Source organism: Corapipo altera, unplaced genomic scaffold (genome assembly GCF_003945725.1).
Source record: "Corapipo altera isolate COAL_440 unplaced genomic scaffold, ASM394572v1 77b, whole genome shotgun sequence".
NCBI classification, from domain to species: Eukaryota; Metazoa; Chordata; class Aves; order Passeriformes; family Pipridae; genus Corapipo; species Corapipo altera.
Genome location: NW_020884933.1, coordinates 3357149 through 3368690, shown reverse-complemented (window position 1 = coordinate 3368690; position 11542 = coordinate 3357149). Strand labels below are relative to the sequence as shown.

Sequence of the window (11542 nt, the reverse complement as noted above, 5' to 3'; positions counted from 1 at the left end):
CTCCCGTGGCCAGGGGGTTCAGAGCTGCTGGTTCTGCAGGACCCCCCCACCTGAACCCCCCCCACAGGGGTTGGATGCTCAGGGCCAGGTTTGGGAGGTGGGATGAGCCCCATCCCCACTGCATCCCCCCCAGTCCGGGGGAGAAGGTGTGTGGGGGGGTGGCTGTGGTGGGGTCAGAGAGGGGTCGGTGCTGGGATCCGTCCCACCCTGCGTGGCTGGAGAGTCAGGAAGAGGAAGAATTCTGGGAAGAAGAAGATTTTGGGGTCGAGAGGCTCCGGCTGCCGGAGCCCCCTGATTGCACTACTGCAAAGCCGAGTCAGGCTGAGAAGCTGCACTGGAAGGGGGTGAGGGTCTCCCCGGGGTCGGGGGAGCCAAGTCCTGAGGGTGGGAGGGGCCGGCTCAGATCTCGATGACGGTGGCCCGGCGCAGGCACAGGGGGGCGTCGGGGGGCACCGCGTTCCGCTTGATCTCGTTGCCGTCGAGCCGCAGGACCTGGAGCCGGGAGTAGTTCATGACGTCCACCACGGAGCAGAAACTGCTGATGGAGAACTCTGTGGAGGAGAGAGGGTGGAGCTGAGCACAGGCTTCAGCCCCCTCCAGCCTCCCCGGTGGGGCTGGGTTTTGGGGAGCGACGTCAGAAATGGCAAAGGGGCTGCTGGGTCAGAGGTATCGACCTCTAGAGCTGCTTTATGTTAAGGTGGGCAGGGAAAAAAATAGAGCCACCCCAAATCGCTGTGAATTCAGACTCAACATGCTCCTCTCTTAAACTGAAAGGGTTCCTGATGCTCCTGGCTGCAGGCAGAAGGAGCAGGCAGGTTTGTGCCTATCCAAGGGTTTGGAAGCAGGTCCTTGGCTCCATTGCCCAGCCGGGGTGGAGCTCATAGGGTGGAGTAGGATGGAAAACATTGCCTTTCATCAGGAATTGCCTCTGTAGCCCCTTTTGGAGGCTTCACAGGCTGTAGCCTCCATCCCCTGACCCTCCCTGGTCACCATGGGACCCCCAGGCAGCGTGTCCAGGACGAAAGATGTCTCTGTCCTTATCCAGACATCCCCTGTCTGTTCGAATGCTGCCAGCGCCAGGCAGGGAAATTCCAGCCCAGCCCAGACTGGGTTTGGAAGGAGGAGATGGAACAAACCCCAACGTACATTTTTCTGTGCAGGATTTGGGACTAGAGGGCAGCAAAGCTCCAGGCCGGGATGCTGCTGGGGAAGGTGGGGGGGATGCCGGGGGACCCCCGAACGCCCGGACTGGGGGCCTGAAGGGGCACGGCCCCGGCCCGGGGGCACCCCCAGGGGTTGGTGCTGCACAGCTGGACCCGGGGGTGCCGTGAAGGTCGGTGGCAGAAGGTGCAGCGGGAGGAGAAGCTGCTGCCAAGCCCGAGCGGCTCCGCGGTGGCTCCGTGGCATTTGTGGGCAGACGGCAACAGCTACAGATTTTGAAAGCAAACATTCGGGAATCTGTTCTTGTTTCTGTGTTTCTGTCAGTTCCCCGGTGCGGGGTTGTGTGTTTTCTCTGCAACACTGACACATCCCCGTCCCCGTCCCAGCCCCCGTCCCAGCCCTGGGACTCCAACCCCCGGGGGCTCCAGCGCCGCTCCGGGAGGGTCCTGCCCTCGGGGTCGGGCAGGTGAGGGGGCAAGGCTGGATTTTTCCAGGAGATTGCTTGGGGGTTTATTTTTCTAGCTTATTTTTATAAATAGCAGCCCCAGAACAATCTGTTCCTGTTATTTATTTGTGTATTAAGCGGAGTGGATTTCAGTCCTGGCAGGAGATGCTGCGTGGAGGGCTCCGATCGCTGAGAGCTCCCGTCTGGCCCAGCCCTGGCAAGGACGAGCCCCTGGGCTGCAGGCTGGGACCCCTGGGGGGCTTTGGGGCCATGGATGGGGCCATGGGCTGTGGTGGGGCCCTGGAAGGTGGGCAGAGGGGGCTGTGCTGGCCCTGGGCACTGCAGGGGAATCCCTGACCCCTGTGTTAGTGCTGCCCAGGGTGACATGTGTTCCCACGTGCAGTGACCGTGGCAGAGGGGACTCTGTCCACTGCTGCTGACCCCTCCACCCGTGAGCACTGCTGGACTGAAGCCACAAATCCCTCCCCAGGTGGTGCCTCATCTGCCCTCTGGCATCTCCAACCAGAAGATGCTCAGGCTTCTGATAAACACCCAGAAAAAACAATGCAATGACCCCCTGGATCAGACTGCAGCATTCTGGGCTCCTTGTGTGTTGGGATGCCACAGGTCCCATTCCTGCCTTGCTCAGGGCCACCTGGAAGTCTCCCAAATTCCACCTTCCTGATTAAACCATTACCCCAGGTGGTCTCCACAGGTTCTGCATCCCCACCTCCTCATCCCCTCCATCCACCTCCATCCATCTCCTGCACCTCCATCCCTCCCCTCCATCCACCTCCATCCATCACCAGCCCCTCTCCACCACGTTCCTGCTCACCATTGATCTGGTTCCCCTGCAGGTAGAGGTTCTCCAGGTTGGTGTTGACCCGGGGGATCTTCTGGAGCCGGTTGTAGGAGAGGTCCAGCTCGAGGATGCTGCTGCTGTTGAACGTGTTGGAGGAGAGGCCTTGGTTTGTCAGGCTGTTGTGGGACATCCGGACATAGAGCAGCCTGGGAGACACCTGGAAATAGTCATCAGGGATGGCATTGATGTAGTTGTACTCGAGGTAAAGCTGTTCCAAGGACACCGGGAGCCCGTCAGGGACTTTTCTGAGGTGGTTGTAGCTCAGATCAGCAAGTATCAAAGACTTGAGCCCTTTGAGGGAAGCCCCCATCTCAAAAATGAAGTTGTGGCTGAGGTACAGGGCCGTGAGGTTCTCCAGACCCTCCAGGGCGTTGGAGGGCACCTTGGAGATCTGGTTGTAAGACAGGTGGAGCTCTCTGAGGGAGCGGGGCAGGGGGCTGGGCAGCTTGGTCAGGTTGTTGTTGTTCATGTACAGCCTCTCCAGGTTCTTGAGCTTCCCGAAGACCCTCTTGCCCATCCTGTCGCTGCTGATCTGGTTGTTGTGCAGCGCCAGCCACTCCAGCTCCGTGGCGTTGTCAAAGGCGCCCTCCTGGATGGAGGTGATGAGGTTGTTCTGGAAGTAGACGTACTTCATGCGGGAGGGCACGAAGGGCAGGTACCTCAGGTTGCGGGTGTCGCAGTACATGGCCGAGGAGAAGTTGGGGGGACAGTCACACTCCTGGGGGCACTGCCAGGAAGGGGCCTGCTGGGGTTCCGGGCCGGGCTCCGGCTCCGTGTCGGGAGCTGCGGGGTAGGAGTACACGTACGGGGGGCTCTCGTCCTCGTAGTAGGGCACGTAGTTGTAGGAGGCCACGCGGGACTGCCTCAGGTAGTACTGCAGCCAGGCCAGGTCCTCCTCCTCATTGTACTGGCCCAGCGAGGCCCCGCAGAGCCCGGCCACGATGAGGATGGTGATGGTGACCCAACACATGGCGCTGGAGGGACCTGCCGGGGGATAGGTGGGGAGGAAACTGTCAGCAGGGTCAGCTCTGGTTTCGCACCGCCTGGGAATCCAGAGGGGTGGGATGTGGGTGCTGGATGGGCTTGGTGGTACTTGGCGACAGAGCTGGAGAACCTGAGTGAATCCTACCCAAAAACCCCACAGCTGCTGACATCTCCTGTGTGCAGTTACCTGATCTTCCCCCTTTTCACCTCAAACCTGTGAGAAACCTCCACCCCAGCAGAGATTTACCTGCAAAATCCTGGTTTATGGATATTTCTGCTAGGAGTGAGTAGAAGATGGAGATACGGGACCCACGGTCTGGATTTGTGTAAGGTCACACAAGGTTTGCTCCAAGGTGCCCCGGGGTTGGCTCTGCATGGGAGGGAGGAGAAGGGACTTGGAAGCTCTCCAGCTGAGTGAATGAGAAGGAAAACTGCCAGCTCAGGTTGATTTGGGAGCTCAAGGCATGTTTTGATGGAGCTCAAGGCATCTTTCATGGAGCTCTATTTGTGCCACACTCGCAGGCGACACGACTCGCTGTGGGTTCCATCCAGCTCTCCCTTCCCCCACGAAAATGCAGGATGCTCGGGACTGATGTAAATCCTGGTAAACAAGTTCTGCCTTATTTGTGAAATGAAACCACTCCCGAGCTGAGATTCCCCCAGCTCAGCCCCGACAGGAGAAGGGGCAGCACCCGCCGGGCCCTCGGCGTGACCAGGGACAGGGAGTGTCACCAGACCTGGCAACGGGCTCTGCTTGTGACATCCAGCCTCGAGGGCTGGGGTCCAGAGGAGAGCAGGGCTGGGAGCTGGGAGCAAGGCAAAGCCATCCCTGTCCCCCGTGGCCTGGCGTGGGCTTTGCAGCCACCCCGTGCCATGCCCAGGGCACGGCGGGGCTGCAGCAGGAGGGACTCCAGCCACGGCTGCTCATCCCAGGCTGAATGAGCACACGGAGTGTCCTGGAGCCAGGCAGCTTGAAATCCCTCCAGGAAATGCTGTTGGGAGCGGGAGAGGAGTCGCTCCCTCCTGTGGCTCCTACATACGTGGCTGGGAGCTCATCCCTGCCAGCTCGGCTCCAGCAGCCGGGCGAGGGCTGAGCAGGGACCAGTGTCCCCCCTCGCCGTGCCAGGAGTGGCCGTGGGGTCACCTGGTGACCCCTCGCCGTGTCCCCAACCCGCAGCACGGAGGGGGTGTCTGGCCTGGCAGACAAAGTGGGCACAGTTTGCAGGAGGCAGCAGCTGCCCTGGCACGGGAAGAAAAGAGGGACTGAGCTGGTGGTGGGCAGACATGACTCCCTGGCTTTCTCCTCCTCTCCCTCCTTCCCCCTCTGTGTGGAAGCAGATGTGATCCTTGGGGATGCTGTGTGCCACGGGGGAGCTTGGTAGTGGCAGAGGAGTTTCTCCTCCTCCTCCTCCTCCTGCTGCTCCAGGGCACTGTGCCTGCTGACATACCAGAGCCTCTGGCTTCTCCACCCATGCAGAGCCACTTGGCAGCCCCTTCCCAGGGGCCCCTCTGGGGCAGGACCCAGCCATGGGGTCCCTCCACCTTTCCTAGTGCCCCTCTTCAACCTGCTGCTGACCCCAAGCCTGTCCCCAGCAGACACCACTGACCCTCTCTTCATTTGTGGGTGGCTTCTCCCCTCCCTGGTGGGCTTCATCCCTGATTTTGGGGGTGGGATCTGACCTGAATGTTCCAGCCTCGAGATCTATGTCACCTCCTGGTGTCCCTGCTCTGTGCCAGGGGCTGCTGAGCTAAGGGGGTCAGCTCCTCATTCCAAGAAGGAGTAGGTTTTGGAGCAAGGGGCTTTTATGGACTGTGGCCATCCATGGACTCGGCCCGTTGCTGCTGTGCCAGGCATGAAACCAGCTCCCCCCTTCCCTGGGGATGGGATGGGTAGGGAGGCACTGCCAACCCTGGGTGTGCATGGGTGAAGGTGTCCAGCTCCCAGGCGAGTGGGCATGGAGCTGCCAGAGGGGCAGGAGGGGAGGTGGGTGGGATGGGAGGTGGGCAGGAGGGGAGATGGGCAGCAGGAGAAGTGGGCAGGAGGAGAGAGGGGTGGGTTGGGAGGTGGGCAGGAGGGGAGGTGGGTGGGATGGGAGGTGGGCAGCGGGAGAGGTGGGCAGGAGGGAAGGGCTTTCCCAGAGGTGTGGGAGCTCTGGCTCTCCCAGCTGTGCCACCCGTGTCGCTGGCGTGTGCTCCCCGTGGCAGCCGCGCCGGCCAAGGGCGCAGGTACGGAAATAAAAAAAAAATAATAATAAAAAAAATCCTAATAAATGTATACAGAGCCGGACTTACCAAGGTGAGATCCTCCTCTCCAAAGCCTGGCTGTGCTGCTCCGGGCTTGCCCGTGTGTCAAGCAGCATGGAGTGAATCCCGAGCCGCAGAGCCTGGTGCCCGCCCCAGATCCCAGAGCAAATATTGTGCTTGCAGGTCACGGGCTCGCCAGGGTTTTTGGGGAGTGACCTCCCAGCAGCAGCCAGTTTGCAGGAGAGACTGGAGAGACCCTAATGCTGCCTGGTGTTATAAATAACCTGCTTTTTCTTTCCTCCCTCTCCCTCTCTCTCTCTCTCTCTCTCTCTCTCTCCTGTCTTTTCTCATAGGAGTGTTGGCACTTTTCAGGCTCTCTCTGTTTAACGACTTAGTGGAATTGGGATGTTGTTTTTAAAAGGGCTGTTGTCAGGTCTCCTGTGTTTCTCATCAGGGAGTGATGGGGAGGCCTCTGGCCAGATTAAAAAATATCGGATTTTGAGGTGCTGAGGATGGGATTCTTTGGGAGAGACAAGGAATTATCCTTAACTTTTACATTACCAGGAGGAGAGACGTTAGTGCTGCTCCCATGGCAGCCTGGGCTGCCTCTGCAGGAAGCCTCAGTTTATGCAGTCCCGCTATTAAATATTTGGGATAAACATTTCCATGAACGATAAGGCTGCAGCATCCAAGGTAAATAAATTGCCTACCAAAGAGCCACTGTGACAGCAGGAATTTGTCTCCATCTTGGCAGGACAGAGATGCCAAGCTGGCATTTCTGCAGGCTGTGCCCACCCCCCTGGGGATGAGGGGTCTCATCCATCCCCCCGAGGCTGAGCCGGGGGTGGGGGGATGGGACAGGGGAGAGTGTCCTGAGGGTGACCCGTGGTTGAGCAGAGGTTTTGGGGCTCTCTGTGCCACAGGGCTCATCCCAGTGCCAGCCTTGCCCCGAGAAGATTCCTGCAAATTGGGGGCTCAGCGGGTGCTGTCACAGGCACCCCCCAGTCCCCACCCTGGCTCCCTGTGCACTTTGGAGACAGTTCTTCCAGGGCTCTCCAAGCATTTCCTCCCACAAGGAAAGGAAAGGAGGAGCCCAAACCGCCCATCGCCGTCCCCTGCCCGGCTCCAGCAGCACGCCCGGGTCCTCCCAGGAGCCTGGAATTATTTAGTGGAGCTCAGCAGGTGCCAGCTCCCTCCGAGCTGGCTTTCTCCTCGATTTCCACAGAGATTTCCCAGCCAAAACATCCCGTTCCCCTGGGGAGCCTTGCAGAGATCCTTATCGCTCCCCAGGCCCTGCTGGGAGGAGGAGGAGGGATGTGCAGGGAGGAGGGATGTGCAGGCTGCTTGGTGGCCGGGCTGGAGGGACACACTGTACAGTGGGGACTGTGCCAGAAATCCTGTCTTTTTGGGAAGGAAGACTGTGCCTGGAAAGCACAGCTCACTGTGCCGGGATCTGCAGGGAGAGAGGATCTGGAGGAAGCCATGCCTTCGAGTGGGAAAAGAGGCCAGGGAGGAAAACCCCGGGAAAACGGGGCTTTTTTGGAAGCAACTCTTTGTGCCCTCCAAACCTTGCCGTGGCAGCTGCAGTGGTGTGGGGCAGCTGGAGGAGGGACCTCACCATGGCAAGGAGGGGCTCGAGGCTTTGGAGTGATGTGGAGACTGACCCTGCTCAGAGGGGTTTGTTCCCACTGCCAGGGAGCTGAATTCCAGGGAAAATGGTGTGAGGGCAGTGGCAGCCAGGCCCTTCTGCTGCTCAGCACTCAGATGGTATCAACCACCATCACACCTCTGGCAGCTCGAGGGGTCCCAGTGACCACATCCCCCCTTCCCAGCCCAAACCAGGAAATAACAATGAGCTCAGTCTGTGTGTCCCCTGCAGTCCCCAGGACGTGCTGTTCAATGTCATCCTGACCAGATTAGAACTATCTCAGGGAAGTGAAAACTTGCTGTTGGAGGGACAACATATGTCTTGGCTTTTTTCTCCATCCAGCCTTGGGATCTCATGCTCCACTTATCCACCATCTCCCAGGCTGCTGGCAGGGCTCCCTCACCTGGCACGTGGTGGGTGTTGATGGGACCTCGATGCTCCTGCTCATTTCAGCCCAGCACAAACCAGCTCCTCTCGCCTTCCAAGTGATTCCGTGGAGCTTTTTTGACATCTTTCCCCATAAACACCAATTCCCCTTTGCTGATGGTTCAAAGGAAGCCCTGAACTGGTGACAGGAGCTGGGAACATGTTGTCCTGCTCGCTGGAAGCCAGTGGTCCTTATCAGCACATAATCCCATCCGGTGTGGTTATTCCAGTGATCCCAGTCTGGGTCTCATCACTGCCTCTATTGCTTTGCTTTGGTTTTCCAGTCCAAACTGATGTGAACAAGGACTATTTTGGTTGAGTTTGTTCCAGTTGTTTTGATCAAATGCTTTGGAGTTTTTTAGCTGAAACCACTGAATCTGGCCCGAGTTTGCCTTTAATCTGCAAATCTGGGAGCCGGGAGCACTGGCTTCCCTGTGGATGGACATGGATTTATCAGGATGCTTTTGGCACTGGGGCTGGATGCTTCACGGCATAACAAAGAACCAAAACATTGCTGTGATGCTCCTGCTGAGGCTGGAGCTCGTTCTGCCTGGATGAAGGGAGGATTAAACCCACCAGGAGCATCCAACAACAGCAACTGTCACAAACACGGCTACTCCGGCAGCTTCCCTTTTTACTCATGGAAAAGTTATTCCTGCCTCTTCCATGGTTCCAAGAAGTTTCAACTTTGCTGGAGCTGTTGGCTGCTCTGTCCTCCCACTCCTGTTATTTTCCTCTAACTTCTCTGTCCTGGGAGGGGGTCACCAGTCCCACAGGGCTCTGGATTGTGGCTTCCCAGTCCCTCCATCCCACACGTTCTGCAGGTGATGCCCCAAACTATTCCACCCGCTCTGTCTGAGCAGGGCTGGAGGTGCCAATGGATTCCTTGGCTCCTATTTAGGCTCTGGTCATCGGAGTCCCCTAAAAGAGCAGTTGGGACCTTCACCCTCCAGAGATTTGCCTTTAAAGAACAAGGTCCAGGAGGGGACCTGCAGGACCAGCCAGGGCAGGGCACAAGCAGCCCTGTGTTCAACTCCTGGGAACACTGGTGTCCACAGGGCAGCTTGGGATTCCCTGTGCCTGGGGGAGCATCCCTGTGGCTTTTTATCACCTCAGATGCCCCCCCAGGGCTCTGCTGCTCCTGCTCAAAGGGCTCTGCCGGAAAGAGCTCACCTGGAAGCCCCCACGGCTGCAACACAAGCAGGCAGAGGAAAGATGGGCAGGGAAACGGAGTCCTGAGGGGGTGCAGGCATTGGGGGGGTGCAGGGATCACCGGGTGCCTTTGGGCTCAGCCTCAGCCCAGCTGGGTGGGGGAGCAGCCTCAGCATCTGGCAAACGGCTGCGGCAGCGGCTGCGGCTCCGCTCCCCGGACGGGAAGGGTCAGGGAGGAAGAGCCGAGCAAACCCTCCCTCGACCTCCCCGCTCACCCCGGCCTCCCTTTTCCCTTTTTTTCTTTTACAGCAATACATTCTTCAGCCCAAACAACATTCTTGAACCGAGATTTGAGGGAATCTGGAGGGAGTCGGTCACTGGGAGACGGAGCAACAGCCGAGCGAGCCCTGGAGCTCTGCTGGAAACTCTGACGGGGCTCTGCGGGCGATGCTCCGGCCCCGGGTCCCAGGGGCCGGCCCCGGCTGCTCCCGGCGCTCCTGGGATCGCCACATTTCCAGGGGAGGTGCTCCACAGCTTCCCTTGCGTGCAACGAGCTGCGAGGGCTGAGCCCAGGCCGAGGGAGGGAGAGCAAAGCCCCCACTGCCCCTTCCCCTGCCCAGCTGGGACTTGGCTGCGGGCACTGGGACGTGCTGGGAGCCAAAGGAGGCTGGGGAAGCCTTTGCCCCATTCCACTGTAATTACAGGCTGCCCCTGGGACTCTGGAACCTCAAGTAATCACTCCCTGCTCTCTGGGGGTCTGGGGATTATTAGGGGGTGGGCTCAACCCTCACAGTGCCCAGCCCCAGGAATGTCCCTGCAGCCCATTCCACAGCTCCCAACCCCCTGGACGTGGCTCTGGATACCCAACGGTCTCAGCATGTGGGCTCTCATCCCCCTCCCTGCAAATCCAAGGCACTGGATCTCTTAAATTCCCTTTTCCAGGCCCCGGTACCTCTCCCCTCACAGCATGGCTGGTGCCCTGGGCCGTGCTGGGAGAGGATGGCTCAGCACAAAGGGGGTCAGAGCTCATTGCGGCCGCTGTAAAATGTGTTCGAAAAGGTTAAGTGTTTGATTTGGAACAGAGCTGGAAACTCTGAAGCGTTTCCTCCTCCCATTGCTCCCTCGCCTGGCCCTGGCCCTGTGCTGAGCTCTGCTGACACCTCCCTGGCCAGCAGAGCCTGCCTGGAGCACACAGTGACACAGCCCGGGAGCCCCGGGGTTTGCAGAGCAGCCAGGAGAGGTTCCATGACATAATCCAAGTGCAAATCCCCCCGGGAGGGCAGGAGGGAGCTGCCAGGTCCCCAAGTGCCATCGGGTGTCCCAGCCTGCCGTGGGTTACTGCCTGTTGGGTTTATTGGGGTTGTGACACAGGTCTGTGCCCAGGGCTGGGTGGGCATCGCTCTGTTCTCCTGCTCGTGGGTGCCACGTGGTGCCAGGACCAATCCCAGCAGGATGCTGACACCTTCCCAGTCCCAGCCTGGCACTCTGCTCCCCAGGGGGATGGATGTCCACATGCAGAGCCCTGCACTCAGCCAGCCCAGGATTCCTTGACGGACCCTGGGAGGAGACAAGAGCACGGGAAGCTCCTGAGCTGGGATGGTGGTTCTGTGATCTGAGGCTGAGCAAGGTCCCAGCTGCCTCTCCCTCCTCCCCTCTGAAGGCATCCAGGCTCTGAAGGCATCCAGGTGCTGCCTGCAGCTGTCCAGGGAGCAGAAGGAAAAGACGCAGCATTTCCTTGCTCCGAGCCCTCAATTCATGTTTTCAAAGGCCCTTTGAACGATCGGCTCCTCTGCGAAGCCTCCCAGCTCTCCTGAACAAACAGCAGGAGGGAGCAGGTTCATTCCAGGCCTGGCTGAGGCTCCTGGATGGGGAAAATCTCACGTCATGTTTCCCATGAGCAGGGAGCCCCCAGAACCCTCCTGCAAAGAGCCGTCCCCAAAAGTGTCCCCAGCCCTGTTCCCAAACCTCAGGTCTCTCCTCTGCAGCCTTGAGGGCTTAGTGGAAACCTCCTCCTCCTCTTCCTCTTCGTCCTTCTCAGTGAGTTTGGTACCCAAAGCTCTCTGAAAACAGGGCTGCAGCCACACTGGGAGCCAAACATAAATCCACACAGGACAAATTTCAATCCATATAGAGGTTAATAAATGGTCACCCAGCAGTGTGAGCTGCACTGGGCAGCAAACAGGGGCAGGGTCCTGGGGCACAGTCAAACTCTGGGGGTCCCTCCTGGCTCTTCAAGGACCATCAGAAAGGAGCAGGCTGAATGTCCCCTGTCCCAGGGTGCCTTTATCTGTCACTGCTGATGCTCTGCAAATGTACAGCCCCCCAGATCCACTCCCCTGGGACTGGGGAGCTCTGGATCGAGGGCACAGAGCTGGCAGGAGAGGGGGAGATCCTGTCCCAGCTGGTTACATCCCCACAGCCCGATGGGCACCCGATCCCAGCTGTCCCATGGCTTGCTCAGCCCTTCCCTGGTGCCTCCTGGTTGCCCCCAGGATCCAGGAAGGTCATGGTGCTGATTTCCCCTCCCAGATGGGCTGTTTTTCTCTCTAAAGCATCTAAACTATGAAAAAAAAAAAAAGAGAAAAGAGGAACATCAGCTGCCTGGGAAAGCCATCAGCAT

The 11542-nt window shown here is 59.0% G+C and overlaps 1 protein-coding gene across 1 annotated transcript; it reads right to left on the bottom strand.

Moving 5' to 3' along the window:
* Nucleotides 1-94: 94 nt before the first annotated feature.
* On the bottom strand, nucleotides 95-5996 carry FMOD (fibromodulin). The gene is made up of 3 exons (XM_027659616.1): nucleotides 5745-5996; nucleotides 2442-3452; nucleotides 95-551 (listed from the first exon to the last, which is right to left on the bottom strand). The coding sequence occupies exons 2-3, from the start codon at nucleotides 3436-3438 to the stop codon at nucleotides 400-402; spliced, it is 1149 nt and encodes a 382-aa protein (XP_027515417.1). The 5' UTR covers nucleotides 3439-3452; nucleotides 5745-5996; the 3' UTR covers nucleotides 95-399.
* Nucleotides 5997-11542: the final 5546 nt, after the last annotated feature.

Bases quoted from the DNA above. Each gene is read 5' to 3' on its own strand.
- FMOD (XM_027659616.1), bottom strand. From the start codon at position 3,438: ATGTGTTGGGTCACCATCACCATCCTCATCGTGGCCGGGCTCTGCGGG. The intron at 552-2,441 runs GTGAGCAGGAAC...TCTCCTCCACAG, and splicing joins GCAGGGGAACCAGATCAATG to AGTTCTCCATCAGCAGTTTC.